The sequence below is a fragment of the Xiphophorus maculatus genome, chromosome 24, assembly GCF_002775205.1.
Source record: "Xiphophorus maculatus strain JP 163 A chromosome 24, X_maculatus-5.0-male, whole genome shotgun sequence".
Classification (NCBI taxonomy): domain Eukaryota; kingdom Metazoa; phylum Chordata; class Actinopteri; order Cyprinodontiformes; family Poeciliidae; genus Xiphophorus; species Xiphophorus maculatus.
In genome coordinates, this window is record NC_036466.1 from 3,750,288 (window position 1) to 3,767,421 (window position 17,134).

The 17,134-nt window shown below is 41.9% G+C and overlaps 2 protein-coding genes and 1 long non-coding RNA gene across 3 annotated transcripts; all 3 read right to left on the reverse strand.

Moving 5' to 3' along the window:
• Positions 1 to 318: 318 nt before the first annotated feature.
• On the reverse strand, positions 319 to 3,591 carry LOC106700234 (long-chain specific acyl-CoA dehydrogenase, mitochondrial-like). Its single transcript, XM_023329289.1, has 11 exons — positions 3,445 to 3,591; positions 2,807 to 2,986; positions 2,598 to 2,735; positions 2,333 to 2,497; positions 2,182 to 2,248; positions 1,956 to 2,120; positions 1,779 to 1,880; positions 1,578 to 1,691; positions 886 to 1,013; positions 717 to 803; positions 319 to 617 (listed from the first exon to the last, which is right to left on the reverse strand). The coding sequence occupies exons 1-11, from the start codon at positions 3,534 to 3,536 to the stop codon at positions 524 to 526; spliced, it is 1,332 nt and encodes a 443-aa protein (XP_023185057.1). The 5' UTR covers positions 3,537 to 3,591; the 3' UTR covers positions 319 to 523.
• Positions 3,592 to 4,965: 1,374 nt separating this feature from the next.
• On the reverse strand, positions 4,966 to 5,582 carry LOC111607569. Its single transcript, XR_002752350.1, has 3 exons — positions 5,548 to 5,582; positions 5,261 to 5,441; positions 4,966 to 5,044 (listed from the first exon to the last, which is right to left on the reverse strand). It is a non-coding gene; the product is annotated as an uncharacterized LOC111607569 (long non-coding RNA).
• Positions 5,583 to 5,971: 389 nt separating this feature from the next.
• Positions 5,972 to 17,107, reverse strand: LOC106700233 (NLR family CARD domain-containing protein 3-like). Its single transcript, XM_023329277.1, has 11 exons — positions 16,834 to 17,107; positions 14,353 to 14,461; positions 14,155 to 14,274; positions 13,873 to 13,992; positions 12,580 to 12,670; positions 12,196 to 12,418; positions 10,271 to 12,059; positions 10,009 to 10,182; positions 8,837 to 9,010; positions 7,893 to 7,939; positions 5,972 to 7,764 (listed from the first exon to the last, which is right to left on the reverse strand). Exons 2-11 carry the CDS (start codon positions 14,418 to 14,420, stop codon positions 7,214 to 7,216), a joined length of 3,357 nt encoding a protein of 1,118 aa, XP_023185045.1. The 5' UTR covers positions 14,421 to 14,461; positions 16,834 to 17,107; the 3' UTR covers positions 5,972 to 7,213.
• Between the last annotated feature and the right edge of the window lie 27 nt (positions 17,108 to 17,134).

Sequence of the window (17,134 nt, forward strand, 5' to 3'; positions counted from 1 at the left end):
TGTTGATTTATGAGGCATAAAGTAAAAAAAATAAAAAAATTATTCACCAGAGAGGCAACAGTTTTCTCTTTATCCGGGCATGCTGGAATCAAATGAAAACTCATTTCTCTCGTTGTTGACAGTCAGCACGCTGGACTGCTGCCACCTACTGGCGGAGAGCAGACACTGCAACTTTATAAAGCAATTCTATGCAAGTTTCACTAAGAGACAAAGGTTGTCAGGGGGATACTTCAATTTGAGTCCAACCTATGTTACAAAAAACAAACAAACAAAAAAAACAACCTGCTAACATGTTGGAACATATAATCGAGATGCAGATACCGTCATATATTTATTTCAGATTGGCACAAAGCAAATAACAGATCAGTTAACAGAAGTCTCACCAGTTATTTATGTAAAACAATCAGACTTTTATTAGAAATGATTTAAATTACATCAGCCAGATATGAAATAGTCCAACTATTCTTTCAACTATATCCCTAACTTTCTTGGTGCTGAGGGAGCATCAAATGTTCCTTCAGTCTCACTTCTGGCTCACGATGCCGCGTGCGATCAGCTCCTTCATGATCTCATTGGTTCCTCCGTAGATGGGCTGAACCCTGGAGTCCACAAATGCCCTGAAACACACACACACACACACACACACACACACACAGAGAGTCAGGCTGAAGCAGACATCACTCAGGCCCCCACCGCCCCCAAGCTACTCCACCTACTTAGCGATGGGGTACTCCCACATATAGCCCCAGCCTCCGTGGAGCTGCAGGCACTCGGTGGCCACCTTGTTCTGGAGCTCCGACGCCCTGCAGGAGACAGGCAGGCGGTCAGCTGTGGGTCAGCGGCTGCTAACCATCTGCTAACCGTCTGCCAGCACAGGTTTCTCACCAGAACTTGGCCATGGAGGCGGTGGTGGGGTCCAGGCGGCGCTCTGAGAGGAGCTGCAGGCAGTTATCCATGAAAACACGACCCACGCAGATCTCCGTCTTCAGCTCCGCCAGCTTGTGCTGCACGGTCTGAATATGACAGAGGACTAGTTTTTATCAAGAACTAAAGAATTTGGAACAAATAAAGCACCTTTTGGAAGAAGGTAGATAACATCTGCATGGCAAGCCAAACTGAAGGCCTCTTCTGTAAGCATACAGTTTGATCCACTTTAACTGGAGCTGTGCTGTAAATGAATCACCTCCTTCTCACTGTTAAGTACGGTGGTAGATCTGTGATGCTGTGGGCCTAGTTTTCTTTCAAGGTTCCAAGGGAACTTTGTTGGACAGCATGGCATTGTGTCTGAATATACTTGAGTTATGCAATAAAAGACTATTTAATTTAAAGGATCTTAGGAATCTTCACCAGGGCAGCCAATAATTATCTTACATATCCACGAAAGACTGGTTCAGGGTTTAACTGGAGGGGCAACACAACCTCCTATAGTTGAGATAGTAATCAAAGAATCTGGTCCTGCTCAAAATTTGCCTTGCAAAAACAGAAGAAAATCCCGGACAAGCCCCCAAAATATTGCTATTCTCTCTGGTTGCTAAGCACCGCCCCCTGCTCGAGTGTGTTAGGGGAATTAAACAGACCTGGAGGTGGGCGACAGTCTTCCCAAAGGCCTTCCTCTGCAGAACGTAGTTCCTGGTCTCCTCGAACATAAACTCACAGCTGGATATGCCCATGTCAGCAATCAACAGACGCTCCTGGCAGCAAAAGCCATCACTGAGGGTCAGGGTTCAGGAGGACCTATGTGTGTGTGGGGGTGTGTTTGCATGGGTGTGTGTTCAGACCTGTGGCAGCTCATTCATCAGGTAGTAGAAACCCTTGTTGAGTTCTCCCAGCAGAGCACTGGCTGGGAGACGCACGTCCTCAAAGAACAGCTCCGCTGTGTCCTTTCAAACAGATCCAGACCAATTCAGCGTCCTGACGTCGAGATGTTCTCAAACATGAAGTAAAAACTGCTCTACCTGCGCCTTCAGGCCGATCTTCTCCAGCTTCCGGCCCTTCTGGAAGCCCTTCATACCGTTCTCCACCAGGAACAGACTGATGCCATGGGCAGCCGTTTTCGCCTCGCGGTCGGTCACTGTGACGACCACCACCACGTCCGCCATCCAGCCGTTGGTGATGAACACCTGAGAGGAAGGAAGCGAATGAAGCCGATGGCGCCGTCCAGAGGAACAGCAGCGGCTTTACCTTGTTCCCGTTGAGGATCCAGTCACTGCCGTCCTTCTTGGCGTACGTCCGTACTCCCTGGAGGTCGCTGCCGCAGGAAACCGACGGGTTAACACCGTGTCTCACCGGTCAATCTGTGACATAAAAAAGGAAGTGGGACTGGGGTCCTCACCTGCCTGCGCCCGGCTCCGTCATGGCGATAGCGCCGATGTGTTTGCCAGCAGTCATGGAGGGAATGAAGCGCTCGATCTGTTCCTTGCTGCCGTAGTTTACAATGTACGGCATGACGATGTCCGAGTGCAGAGCGAAACCAGGCCCGGTACAGTTACAGTACATTCTGAGGAAAGATGGTTACCAGAAAAAAACTCATTCTGCAAAATTCCAGCATTTTCAAAACTCTAATTGCAGTACAGTCAGAGTAGGAAGTGTGGACTCACTGCTCCTCCCAGGTGATGGCAGCAGAAAACGTGTCCCCTCCGATGCCGCCGTGCTCCTCCGGGATCATCACTCCCAGCAGGCCTTGCTCTCCGGCCTTCTCCCACAACTCCCTGCTCACCTCGCCTGCCTTTTCCCATCTGGGAGCACAAACAGGAAGTCAACGGGAGGAGAACCTCTCTCCTGACGTCGGGTTCCTGCAGCCACCTACTCCTTGTGGTGCGGCACCACTTCCTCTTGGAAGAAGCGGCGGACGCTTTGCCTGAAGATGTCGTGGTCCTCGTTGAAGATGCGCCGGGTGCCGATATCCGTCAGGGTTTTGGCGGTGGACGTCTCCGGTCGAACGGAGGTGACCGCTGAGCCCTGCTGCTCGGCCTGAGAGTGCCGCTTCCTGTTCAGACACACAGAACGAAGAAACGTTGAAAGAAAACGTTTCCCCACAGCATGATGCTGCCACTACTACTTTAGCTTAAGCGTCAAAAAGTTTCAATTTGAAGCAGAAAAAATCTCCATATTTTCCTTCCACCTCTTTGTGTTAAACTTCTTAACAAAGCACACTGAATTTTGCATTTGTATCGTTGGAAATAAAGTTTTAAGGCACTGATAACATCAACTGACGTCACAGCTAACTATGAACGAAGTGTGTCAAAGGTCATTGTGACCTATTTACGGCCCAACTCTGAATTAAATATACAATTTTACACTTTCGTCACAGTGTGACGTCAAATATGGCTGCAGTAAACCACAAGGTGTGTTTTAGCGTGGAAAAACTGTGATTTTCTCCCCACAGCAGATATTTTGTTTTGGGTATGCCTGGTAGTGAGTGACAAAGGAAGTGACGTGTTTCACCTGGCCGCAGCTGCAGACAACACCTGTCCTCCCCGTCCAGAGACATTTCTAAATCCAGAAATGCCCGACTGGACAACCTTCTTCAGAAACATCTTCGAGCAACACAAACACAAACACCGAGAAGCGAGACGAGCAAAGATCGTCTAGCTCGTGTGAAGACTGATCACTCGGTCGCTTTATGCAATAAACGCGACAGAGATTTTTTTTTTTTAATTCAATGTTTTTGCTTAAATTAACACACATATTTGCAGTTCACTATGAAATTAAATTAAGTAAGTACATTTCACGTGATTTCACGTTTTTTCCACAAAAAAGCAGCAGAGTGAGACCTCTTTTCCTTCTGTATTCCTTATGATTCTTCTTTTAGTAAAGAGAAACAGGCGGGTTCTTACTGCGTGCTGCCATCTAGTGGTAATAACTAATTAAACATCATTATTCTAGATATCTACTTCTAATTGAATGAAAAAAATCAAAAATAAATAATACAGATTTATACATTGATTTATTTTATATCAAGATTGTTTAAAGTGTCATCGAAAATAGATAGTTTTGGTTATTCATTTTACTTTTCAGGCTATATTTACTTCATCTTATTACCACAAGGGGGCAGCTGTTTTCAACTTAAAAGGGGTGAATTGGAGACATTTGTGTCTCCAATTCACCACCTCCAAGAGGTATGATCACCCATGTCCCATGTTTGAAAAAAGAAACAAAGAAAGAAAGAACTCGAAAAAATGTCTAGTGAGGGGAGAACATTTATTTTGTTTTTGTTTATTGTGGTTTCTCCTTTTCTACGTCAAGATTTATTTTCTAATGTTAAGGGAAACTTTGTTTTGTTACTGTCCCAATGTTTCTGAACAAAAATGTTGATTGTGATAATACAGGATTTTGTTGTCACATTCGATGGCTGGCGAAATTTTATCTTAGGTCTTTTGGATTCTTTGGATCTATGAAGCTTAAATATGAAAAAGTATCGATATCAGTATTGATATCAGCAATTACTGGCCCTGCATTTACTTGGTATCCGATCGATACCGAAATTTCCAGTACCGCTCACCTCTACCTGAAAGGTTACTGCTTTACAAAGAAACTGCACCCATTTGTACAGTAGCACCTGCATCTGTCCAGCCATTCGCACTGTGCGTACCTTGAATTTTTTCTTTAATCCAAAAAAATATATTATTGGATTGCTTATTATCTAACCCTTTTTACTATTAAAGTTGTGGCGATAAAAGTCTCTCTCTGTGTCAAAACATCTGGTACGTAGCGCACATCTGTGTGAGTCAGTGGGGGTGACACAAGTCCATCCGAAAGCTAAATGTTATCAGTCATTTTACTTTTGTTTATTTGGCGGCTTGGCGTGCTTTCTGTGAGCTAAAGATGAATGAGCGGAGTTCGAACCCTCCTGCAGTTCTAAGAAGGGTTGTTCGGACCCCGCTTGAGCTTTTTACCGTGTGACATTCAAAGTGGGTAACAAAGGTGACGAAATACCCCCCACGCCCCACTCACGTCCTTAATGCCGACTGAAATAACCTCCTCTCTTTGTCCTCGTACTGATCCATGGCGCTGTATTCACATCAGCTCAGCCTTTTACCTTCATCTTCAAAAGAAACATACATTGAACCATTGAGCTGCAGTGATCCATTGTGCATTCTGATTTGTTTCTATCAAATCTTCATATATACCGATATTCCTCAAGATTACCGCCTGGCATTTATTATTTATTTTACTTCTTTTTACTAGAAAATGGGAAGAAAAGGCCCTATGGCTCATTTTTAAAGAATACAGTCCAGGAAAAGCGTAAACGTTCACTGACCCTGAAAATATGTAATTTAAGGCCAACCAGCAGTTACTCGTGGAGTTGTGGAGTCAATTTAAAGACCTGGACAGTCGGAGCCGATCTGCAGCTGGTCTCCGCTCGGTCTCAGGCCCCCTTCAGAGCGCCAGGCAGCGGGGAGAGCTGCGACGCCTCTCCACTTCCTCCAGCCCGCAGACTTCTGGAAGAGAAACTCCTGTCATCTGCCGAACAATAACTCAACATGGAAACTATGTAGCTGAAGTTATCTGCTGATTTCAAAGAGTCAGACATTAAAAGTGGATTACCTGTATTTGGAGCTAATAACCACAGGTTGAGCTTGTTCGCAACCGAAATGAAAGTGACCTTCACAGAGGAAACGCTCAGGAGGACAGGAGGAGAGGCCAGTCTTAAAGTGATCCAGGTTTTTGACTGGAGAATATGGGAAATGTTGCCATCTTGGGCTAATTTTTAGCACAGGAACCTCCCTCTGTGATAAAAAGGTCGGGGGCATAGTAAGCCTTAGTAAGAGTTACTAAAAATACCATCAAAAGTACAACTTCAGAAAAGTACGGTTTATATTTTTAAAATGTTCATTTAAAATCAATTTTTTTATAAATGGATTATTCAAAGCGTAAATTTAGTAATATATTTGAATAGAATTTAAAATATACTTTAGAAAGAATAGTTTAAGAAAGTGTACCAAAATACATTTTTAAAGAGTATTGGGAGTATGTTTTTAAAAATGTATTTATTTTTGCATTTTTAATACAATTTTAATAAATATATCCATTTGATAACATACTAAAAACGTATTTCAGAAAAATACATTTTGTTTTCTTGTTTTTGCTACAAGACAGAACAAAAAAAAGCTACTTTTAATAGTCACTTTATGTCACTGCGTTGACTTTTCATATTTTCCTGTTTCAGTCATTTTATGTCTTTTTCAAACTTCTCTTGACAATCTGTCATGACAAACAGACCATTTGCTATTTTGTATTCGGAAAGGAGACATTTCATATCACCTAGAGGATTTGCTGCGTTTATTTTAGAATTTTAGCAAACTGTTCTTTTGCTCTTTGCGCCTGATGAACTGAGAACGATAGATGAACATTCCATAATTGGAGCTGATTTAGAGCAGCATTTTACATATATACACACACACCACCACCAAAAACAAAACAAAACAAGAGACTAAATGTTACAGAAAACAAAACTTTGACAGAACATAAATACAAAATAGCTGTAAGCTCAGCTATGTTTCCTAATAAATCCAAAGACATCCACATAAGCAAATGAATGGAATATTAGAATATTAACCAGCAAGAAAAGATCTGAAATTAATTCAAATGAGGTGAACTGTAGAGTTGGACACAAACTGACTTCCATGGTTTATCATAACTGTCCTAGTTAAAGCAAACTGGTTTATCTATTGGTTTATACCAGAACAAATGGTCAGAAAACAGAAAATATTATCTTAGAATCATGGGAATTTCCTGTCATCCTGAACAGACCAACAACGTCAACCACAGGGTGTAAAGAAAAAGACAAAAAAAACATGTAACAGCGAGATATCAGGAAACTTCATATTTTGTTTTAGGCAAGGAACCAACATATTGCTTCAATAATAAAAATCGATGTTTTTGGCTTCCCTTTGGGGATTTGAATGCAGAGAACCAGCAGTGCTACCAACTGCAGTAGATTTGGACGATTTGGCTAAAAGAACATCACAATGGAAACGCTTTATATTCGTCGACACAGATTGTTGATACGTTTCTTGTTTGAAATTCTGCAAAACCGCTGGCCTGATATTTCCAGTTTTATCCACAGTTTTCACTCCACGGCGTTGTCTAGTTTAAAGCCATGATGAGGACCAGTGGAGAAACATGAAGCTGCTGTTGCGCAAGTTGTTCAATAGGTTATTGCTAGGCAACCACCGAATGAGTGAGTTAGTTGAGCCTGCTGGTTAGCAGTCTATTCTGTCGGACAAAGGGAAATCCAGGAACCTGAAGTGTACAACAACCCAAAGCCAAAACCAGGATAGAGAGGTTCAGTGAATGTGGTGCTGAAGGTGTGGAGGTGGACCTGTGAGCCATCGGAGACTCTGTAGAAGGACAGAGTGCCGGCAGGACAGTCCACATACACAGCTACTCTGTTAGAGACGGAGGACGACGACGCTGAAACTGTTGTTTCAGCTTTATTTTGAAGGACAGAAAAGACACCATTGTCCGAACATCTCAGACTCCAGGAATGGTCATTCCAGGCAAACAGACAGTCGTGAGTGTGTCCTTTCCTTTGAATCTTTTTGTAGCTGACCACTATAAGAGCCTGTCCTCCCCACTCCACTTCCCAGTAGCCACGACCAGACAGGCCATTGTGACACAAAAGCTGAGGTGGAACATCAAATCTGTCTGGGTGATCGGGGTACAGCTCGTCCTCCGCCACATGCGTCACTTTCCTTCCATCGCCAGAGATTCTCATCTTTCTGCTCACTGTGTTTGTGTCGATGGAGAGCTGACAGGAGTCTGATGGAGACAGCAAACAATCCAGATGCTGTTCAGGATTTTTCACTCATTTATTTATTTTTTCCTGATTTCTAAATCTGAGCAGGTTTGTAATCAGGAATTAGATAAAAAAAAAAAAAAGGACTTACACTTCCTCAGACCCGGGGTCAACCACTGGACTCCAGCGGGCTCCACCCTGAAAGGACGAGGGATAACATTTTCAGTCGTCACTTGAATAGTAAGACAAATAAATGGAAGCAGGGTCTAAGACATCTAATCTTTAGTTATTTTATTATAAAACTATGATTACAAAATAGAAATGCCAACAAAGGCTTATGATTCGCCACAAAAACAAATTTCCTGAAAATTTGCTCTGTTGCACGTGAGTAAAAACGGAATAATTTCAGCTGAATGTAGAAGCTCCTTTCAGTCAAAATGAGCAGACACGTTACTACATGAGAAGAGTCGTGTAGTAATTCAAATTCAAAATACTTTATTGATCCCAAAGAGAAGTTAAATAACTCTGACCCGTCTGGATATGCATCGGATTTCTCCTGCTGATTGGTTCAAAACAACACTCTGCCTTGCCCGTCCATTCACCTACCATGATCTCAGGAATTAGCTGGCCAATCTATCTTCCCTTCAACCCTCTGGGATACGCAATATCTTTTTACCATCTGAATCTCAAATAACGTAAGAAAACAAGAAACAATATAAAAAACACAAACTTCCCGATTTTCCCTCTTTACACTTTGCCTCTTCATCCATCCCTTTCTTTTAGGAAACCTTTCAAATGCTACTGGAGACAAAAATATGGTTCTATGCTTAAACGTATATTACTTGTTGCTGTTGAAGTGGAACAATATGACTTTACAAAAAAGAACAAAACCAAACATCCGTTGAACAAGCAGAGAACTTTGAGCTCACGTCACAAAGTTCTGCAAACCATTAGACAAACAGCGACAGTAATCAGTGACCTTTTGGAAATGCATCAGACTCCAAGGACTTTTTTTTGTGGTTGCTGGCACTTACTTTGCTGCAAACTGCTTTAGACAAACAGATAAAAAAAAACAAAAAAAAACACTTTCTGTACCTGAGATTTTCTAGTGCGCAACCAGGATCCTCTAGGTGAGCAGAGAGAAACTCAACTCCTGCGTTTCCTGGATGATTGTAGCTCAGGTCCAGCTCTCTCAAGTGGGAAGGGTTAAAGGTCAAAGCTGCACTCAGTACCAAACAGCCTTCTTCTGTGACCAGGCAGCCAGATAACCTTCAGAGTATACCATATGATAACCACAATTAAGTTGGATAAAGTTTTGTTTTTCTCTTTGTATTCTACCTGTAATGATATAAACTGTCAATTCACATAAAACCAGATATTGATTTGCATATAGCAGCAGGAATTCCTTCTAAATACTGAAAAGATTAATATGGCTCTCTGCCTTTTTCCATTGCTTATTTCAATTTCATTACACATAACTTCATTTATGTTCTTTTTATATTTTGTACCCAATATGTGGCTTACTGGGGTAATCCCAGTAAGTACCCCAGTAAGTACTGGAGTAATTTACTCCAGGCTGACACTTGGAGTAAATTTCCAGTCAATAGAAATATTAGAAATATTTTTACTGAGAAAACAACAAGCTTGTTTTGTCTTGTTTTTACATTCCATATATTTGTGTTTTGCTCTCTATGTAGCTTATAGGAAAACTAAAGTGAAATTCTCCCTGCAGACTAGCCAGCAGCAATTAGCAAACACCTGGTGGACATCTGCATCAGCTGATCTCAGTGTAGGAGCTACTTCTCACTGGTAAAAAAACGTTGCTAAAGGGTTAATAGAGGAACAATGTGGTTCAGAAAGAGCAGGAGTGTCTTAAAGAGACACTCCTTTGAGGCCCAATTTCAAGGCATCAAATTACAACACCACATTTGATAGATGCATGGCATTTTTATGCCAACTGAAGGTAACAGTTACTTGATTATGCTACAAACTGGCAATATGTGCCTGGAAAATTCATAATCCTGCCCCTCTTAAAAGAACTGAATATTTAATAAGGTGATCCTCAGGTTTACAAAAATAAACCTGAGGGACAATTTTTTTTTTTAAATGTGCAGAACACATTTTTAAAAAGCATAAGTTGCTGATTAGATCCACATCTGTAAAATGCGAACAGACATAAAATATTTATTCTATATAATATATGATGTTCAAATTTAGCAATGAATTAATTCATTAAATTTTAAATTTGAAAATGTACTAGTCCTTACCTCAAAATTTGGAGTTTGCTGGTAGGAGTCTTCAGTCCAGCGGCTACAAGTTTTACTCCTGCGTCCTGCAGGTCATTGTTACTCAGGTCCAACTCTCTCAGGCAGGAGAACGTAGTGCGGAGGACTGTAGACAACGCTTCACAGCTTCTTACTGAGAGGTTGCAGACACTCAGTCTGCAGTAACAAAAACAAGGCTGGTGAATGTTTTTTTTTAATGTAAAAAATAAAAAAATTGTGTTTTAAGGAAAGTTTGATTATTTACAAAACTTTGCTTGAGATTTTGATGACTGGCAGCAGCCTTAGGAAAGCCTCTTCCGAGGCAGAGTACTTCTTCAAGTCGAACTCATCCAGATCTTGTCCTGATGATAGAAGGATGTAAGCCAGAGCTGACCACTGAGCTGGAGACAGTTCATCGTTGGAGAGACTTCCTGAACTCAGAGACTGCTGGATGTCCTCCACTAGAGAACGATCATTCAGTTCATTCAGACAGTGGAACAGATTGATGCTTTTCTCTGCAGACACATTCTCACTGATCTTCTCCTTAATATACTGAACTGTTTGACATCTGGTTTCTGTGCTGCTTTTTGTCTGCGTAAACAGGTCAAGCAGGAGACTCTGGTTACTTTGCAGAGAAAGACCCAAAAAGAAGCGAAGGAACAAATCCAGGTGTCCATTTGTACTACCTAAGGCTTTGTCAACTGCATTCTCATGGAGTGATTGGAGTTCCTTTGTTTTTGTTTTAAGGTTCTCTGAAGTTGGTTGATCTATTTGCATCAGGTTGACTCCAGAATTGATGAAGGTCAGATGGACATGAAGAGCAGCTAGAAACTCCTGAACACTCAGATGGACGAAGCAGAACACCTTGTCCTGGTACAGCCCTCTCTCCTCCCTAAAGATCTGCGTGAACACTCCTGAGTACACTGAGGCTGCTCTGATATCGATGCCACACTCTGTCAGGTCTGATTCATAGAAGATCAGGTTTCCTTTCTGCAGCTGATCAAAAGCCAGTTTTCCCAGAGACTCAATCATCTTCCTGCTCTCTGGACTCCAGTGCGGATCTGATCCAGCTCCTCCATCATACTTGACCTTCTTCACTTTGGTCTGAACCACCAGGAAGTGGATGTACATCTCAGTAAGGGTGCCGGGTAGGTCCCTTCCCTCTCTGGTCTCCAACACATCCCCCAAACCTGTAGCAGTGATCCAGCAGAAGACTGGGATGTGGCACATGATGTGGAGGCTTCGTGATGTCTTTATGTGGGAGATAATCTTGTTGGCCTGCTCATCATCTCTGAATCTCTTCCTGAAGTACTCCTCTTTCTGTGGGTCGGTGAACCCTCTAATCTCAGTCACCATGTCAACACAGTGAGCAGGGATCTGATTGGCTGCTGCAGGTCGTGTGGTTATCCAGAGGAGAGCAGAGGGAAGCAGTTTCCCCCTGATGAGGTTTGTCAGCAGAACGTCCACTGAGGTGGACTCTGTAGCGTCAGTCAGGATCTCTTCGTTGTGGAAGTCCAGAGGAAGTCGACTCTCATCCAGGCCATCAAAGATGAACAGAACCTGGAAGTTTTCAAAGCTGAAGATTTCTTTGGTTTCAGTGAAGAAGTGATGAATCAGTTCCACCAAGCTGAACTTTTTCTCTCTCAACACATTCAGCTCTCTGAAGGTGAATGGAAATATGAACTGGATGTTCTGGTGGGCTTTGTCTTCAGCCCAGTCCAGAGTGAACTTCTGTGTTAAGACTGTTTTCCCAATGCCAGCCACTCCCTTTGTCATCACTGTTCTGACTGGTTCATCTCTTCCAGGGGGGACTTTAAAGATGTCTTCTTGTCTGATTGTTGTTTCTGGTCTGTGTGGTGTCCTGGATGCTGCTTCAATCTGTCTGATCTCATGTTCATCATTGACCTCTCCAGTCCCTCCCTCTGTGATGTAGAGCTCTGTGTAGATCTGGTTTAGAAGGGTTGGACTTCCTGCTTTAGCAATCCCCTCAAACACACACTGGAACTTCTTCTTCACACTAGACTTAAGTTTAGAACCAGCTCCTGCAGGTGTTCCTAAAGTACACAACACACAGCACATTCCACAATTTCAACTGTCCTAAAGATTTCTAATTACAAATTTTCTGTAATTGGGACATCAGAGTTCACGAAGTTTACTAGTCAGGTGAAATTTGCAAAGCAATCCTCTTACTGCTCTGTAGACGGTCAGCCAGCTCCTCCTGCTTCATCCTTCTCAGGAAGTTCAGTGTGATCTTCTCAAATGCCTCTTTGCTGTTTCTCATCTCCTTTTCAAATGCATCTTCCATTACATCCTCATTTTCTGTCTGCAACGACGGTGGTTTATGTTGACTCAGGACCTTGTGCATCCTCTTCAGCTCATTTTTCACAAAAGTGACAATGTTGTTCTCCAGCAGCTGGAACAGAATAATAGGTGAAGGACATATCAGACTGAAATCATGGAGTCAAACATCATGTCCATGTTGGACAGACCAACAGTCCTCTGGTCTACAAAGCGGTGCATGTAGAAGATTGTGGACAAAACCAATGGAAAAGTAATAGTTGTACATGTACAGACCATAAATATGGAGTCCAACTGTGTCTGATGCTCCTGGGCAGAAGGATCACTGGGAACCTCTGAGCTCTGCTGGTCCACACTGTGGAGGAGCCTGTAACAGTTCAGTGATTCTTTAGACTTCAAACTGTTAAAAAAATGGGAATTTGTGTTGAACGAACAATGACCCTGTGTTTTGTGATGGTGGTTTTAATTGTCCAGTATGTTTGGGCTGCATAGTGCGCAGAAAAAATATTGGGTTCTTTATGGGGTGGAGCTCTTCTCTTTATGCCTGAAGGGTTTCTTGGTTGCATCAGTTATCACCTTCATCAACCTCCAATACAATGAGAGGGTTCCTCAATAGGAGGGTTTTATGCCTCCTTAAAACAAAGCTATAGGTTGTTTTTCCACCTGATAGTCCAGTAGACTGGACTAACATTTGTTCCATTTGCAAATGCTGTGGTGAAACAAAATGAAGTAGCATCAGATTTTAGCAGTTGGAGGATTTCACTTATTTTTGGCTAAAGACCATAAGCCAGTTTTCCTGCTAGCGTGTTTGTTTTGGTTGCATTTCCCCAGAATGCCCTGCGCTGTACTCCACTTCATATGCATTCAAACCACATCAGAGTTCACTTCACACAAACCCAGACCGAGGTCTAGGAGGACTAGAGTTTGCTTTTTTTGGTCCACGGGAGATGAACCGGACTTTCTAGGGAAACAAACTACAGTTCAATTAAAGCAGACTGAGCAGGGCTGGTGTGATCACACCCATGCTCACCATGTGCCATTCACTGTGCAGTAATTTGGTGGAAGAGATGCAGAAGTTCCAGATTTATCAAGAGTCTCTGTTAACTCTTTAAAACCCCTGGAAAAATCCCTTGGCAGAACCTGCAAGACTTTCTTCTACATTAATTTCTCAGTAGTTTTTCCTGAAGAACTCTGAAGTACCTCCCACTAATATGACATTACTTTCGGTGTTTATAACCCGCACAGTTCCCACTGGTTGCTATGTTGACAGGAATCCCTGCCCACAACATCTATCCTCACTTTGAACCTTTAATGTGAACAGGTGCAATCAAATCCTTCTGACCAACAAGCTTCTCCAGAGTCCCACCTGAGTTCATGCTCCTACCTTCCCGATTGCCATATATATAACATAAAATACATCCTTAAGCATAGCTAAAAGGTAACAAAGTACTTTCAATACGATACTTAATACACACACCATCATGGCTCCATTGAAATTGCAACTGCTTGAAGGCAAACTAATGATAATCGCCTACAACAGGTTTACATTTAGATTTAGATGTAGGTTACCTTTTTGCAGCGGATGGGGGATCAGATCTGAAAATGATAGCAAGATCCTTGGAAGCATCACTTTGAAGGGAGACACAGCTGGGTTCAGCCTCCGGTCGAGGTTCTGCTTCTGGTAGTTTCCTATACATGAAAATGGTTGAGTGATCTGACTGCTTTAAGATGGAGAAAATTCCTGGACAGGTAGAGATGGTGATCTCACATCTTAGGTTAAAGTTCGAACAAGAATACTGTATACTGCCCCGTTTACATTTTGCGTTATTACAGCATTTAGATGTAGGTTACCTCTTTGCAGCTGATGGGGGATCAGATCTGAAAATGATAGCAAGATCCTTGGAAGCATCACTTTGGAGGGACACACAGCTGGGTTCAGCTTCAGGTTTAGACAGTGCGTCTTGTATTTTCCTGTGCATGAAGATGGTTGGTGATGTGACTGCTTTGAGATGGAGAAAAGTCCTGAACAGGTAGAGATGGTGATCTCACCTCTGGTTTTCAACTTCTCCACTCAGATTGGTTTTAGAGGGAGCAACTCTGTTCTCACACTGATCCATGCTGCTCAGTTCACACCAGTTCACACGCCTTCTGCCTTCATCTGAGGAAAAACAAAGGAGGAGACATGAGGCTGCAGACATATAATGATGGAGCAACATTTCCAGGAAGTGGTTAAAGCATCAGACTGCTGACTTGCGGCCCATTGTGTGAGAGGAGGGGTCCACCATGGACGGATCACCAGTCCAACAGAAAAAGTATATTGAAACCATATGGACTATTTGAGTTATTTTCAAATGGTAATTTGGCATTTGACACATTTTTACTCAAGAACTTTAAAAGGTGTCAATTCTAAATTGACAATTTTATCACTGTGACTGTAAGCAAAGTAGACCAGAGTGTATGAGAATGTATTGCAAGAAAATGCAACATTTTTGCAAAGTAACACAAAAGGAAAAATCCCCCAAGTCTCCTAGGTGGCCTGATCGTTTTCAACCTAATGATAGGGGGGACAAAATAGCCATTTTAGAAAAAAATGTGTAAAAAAATTAAAAAAAACTATACAGCCAAGGAGGAGTAGATTTCCACCAAAAATCTCAGACATTTTAGTACATTAAATTCACGTACAAGAACAATAGTCTTTAGTACAGTGATGTCAAAATTTTCACAAATATGCCAGAAAAGTCAGACTCCCGTCTCACGGGAAATGTTGGAATCCCAGATGTGACATTAAAGAAGGGCGAGAAACTTCCACCACCCGAACTCCCCTGCAACCTGTCAGCAGACCTTCTGACTACAGAAGTTATTGCTGCTCGTCTGTCAATCTGACTATAGTGACAGGCTGTCGGCTCCATTACCATAGTAACCAGAGTAACAGCCTAAAACGATCCCAGAATGCGGTGCGTTGAGGCATGTGTGCCCATTTTCTTTCAACGATGGTGGATGGATGTTTTTACATTTTGTTTATGAATCCACATATCTCTGCTTTAATACCTTGGTAGACATCACTTGTTAATTCCCGTTGAGATACAATAAGGATCTTTACGGAAATACACTTTCAAGCTGTTTCCACTCAAGTGTGAGGAGCATGTGTTGTCTGACTAAGCTAACAGTGAAAATAGCTTACATGACACAGAAACCTCATCCTCTCTGTGTCATAGCTAAACTCATATGACTGGAGGCTGGTTAAAACAGCAGAAAAACATCACAAACTATGTACATTACCCTTCAGATCAAGGCTCAGCTGATGAAATTGTTCTGCTTCGACAGAAGATGGAAAGTGAAAGTAAACCTCCGAGGTGAAAAAAAGAAGACAGCCACGTCCTGTGTAAGACGATATTCAGGCGGGTTTCTATTTTTTCTCATCTCGTCCGGCACGTTTGGTTGCTGACTCTGTCAAGGTAGATTTCCTCACAAGTGGGAATAATCCCTTATTGCAGGACGGGTACTCCATATGTGTTGTCATGGCAAGAAAAAGTACAGACTGAGGCAGTGCTGAGATGAAGGAGACAAAGGAGACACTGAAAGGAGGAAGTAGCCTCATATTATGTTCTGGATAAAAGTTTCATTTTCTGCTTCTTGGTCATTTATGTGATTTTTTTTAGTTGTATTTTAAAACGGGACAGTATGTAAACTCAACTTTTTTCAATTTGACACCATGTTTGAATGTTGTTCCCTCATCAAAAGCATACTTGGAGTTTTGCCTTCATTCTTTGATACATGTTTGAAAAAAATCCATGGCAACCATTCAGCTGTGCAAAACGCCTGGGTGGACCAAGCTCCTCCTCCAGGAATAGTTATCCACACAGAGATAAACACAGATAAAAATAAAAAATTAAAGTAACAATGAAAAGCTTCCGAGCTTCTTCCCCACCAAGTAGCCTCCCCCACACCGAATCCACTCAGCTCCTTCAGACTAGCCATAAGAAATTAGCAAACACCTGGTGAAACTGAACACCTGCTGAGTTCATTATAGGAGCTACTTCTTAGTGGAACGCTGGTAAAAACGTTACAGGGTTAAAAGAGAAGCCATGTTGTGATGACTTTCTGACGGCAGAGTTTCAGAAAGAACAGGAGCTTCTTAAAGAGACAGAGGCTTAATTTCAAGGTGCTAAATTACAAAGTCAAATTTCTTTAAAGTCATATTTGATATTTGCATTTTTTATAACAACATAGTTACTTGATTTGGTATAAAATGGAAAACACACAATACTGCCCCTTTAACAAATATTACATTTAAACTGGATGGAGTTAACCATTTATTGTTAAAAAAAATAATAGTCAACTCTCATCCATTATTGATGTTGTGTGGTTAGCATAACAAATGTCACGCAAACCACACCTTTTGTTACTTATTTACTAGCTTTTTCAAATATTTTTCCACTCATCCATTAATAGCTGTCAGATTCTTCCACTTTGAAAAAAAGTTCTCTTTATATTTAAGAATAAAGCCTCAAAAGGTGAAATCAAACTTACCTGTGATTCTTTATTCTGCTGATCAGCGTCGGCTCCTCTGACATTTCCTTCAGTGCCATGTGAACATTTCGGATTTTCTTCTGATTGAAGTACTTTGACTGACCAGCAGAGTTTCCTCCTCTTGCATTTCATGATCATCAGCAGGTCTGCTTGAGACTGGAAGATCATGCTGCACAATGTCCTCTACAGATCATCATTCTAAAGAGGAAACCATTTTTTGACATAAACTCAGCAGTCAAAGATGACTTTGTTTGAAAGTGACTTTCAAACAAAGATGTTACTTTTTTCAGAGTCTGATATG

Excerpts from the sequence above, each read along its gene's own strand:
- LOC106700234 (XM_023329289.1), bottom strand. The coding sequence starts at position 3,536 with ATGTTTCTGAAGAAGGTTGTCCAGTCGGGCATTTCTGGATTTAGAAAT. Across the intron at positions 1,692-1,778 it reads TGATGAATGAGCTGCCACAG|GAGCGTCTGTTGATTGCTGA; the intron begins GTCTGAACACAC and ends TTTTGCTGCCAG. Across the intron at positions 1,014-1,577 it reads AGACTGTCGCCCACCTCCAG|ACCGTGCAGCACAAGCTGGC; the intron begins GTCTGTTTAATT and ends TGTCATATTCAG.
- LOC106700233 (XM_023329277.1), bottom strand. The coding sequence starts at position 14,420 with ATGGATCAGTGTGAGAACAGAGTTGCTCCCTCTAAAACCAATCTGAGT. Across the intron at positions 12,419-12,579 it reads AGTTGGACTCCATATTTATG|CTGCTGGAGAACAACATTGT; the intron begins GTCTGTACATGT and ends ATTCTGTTCCAG. Across the intron at positions 10,183-10,270 it reads AAAATCTCAAGCAAAGTTTT|ACTGAGTGTCTGCAACCTCT; the intron begins GTAAATAATCAA and ends TTGTTACTGCAG.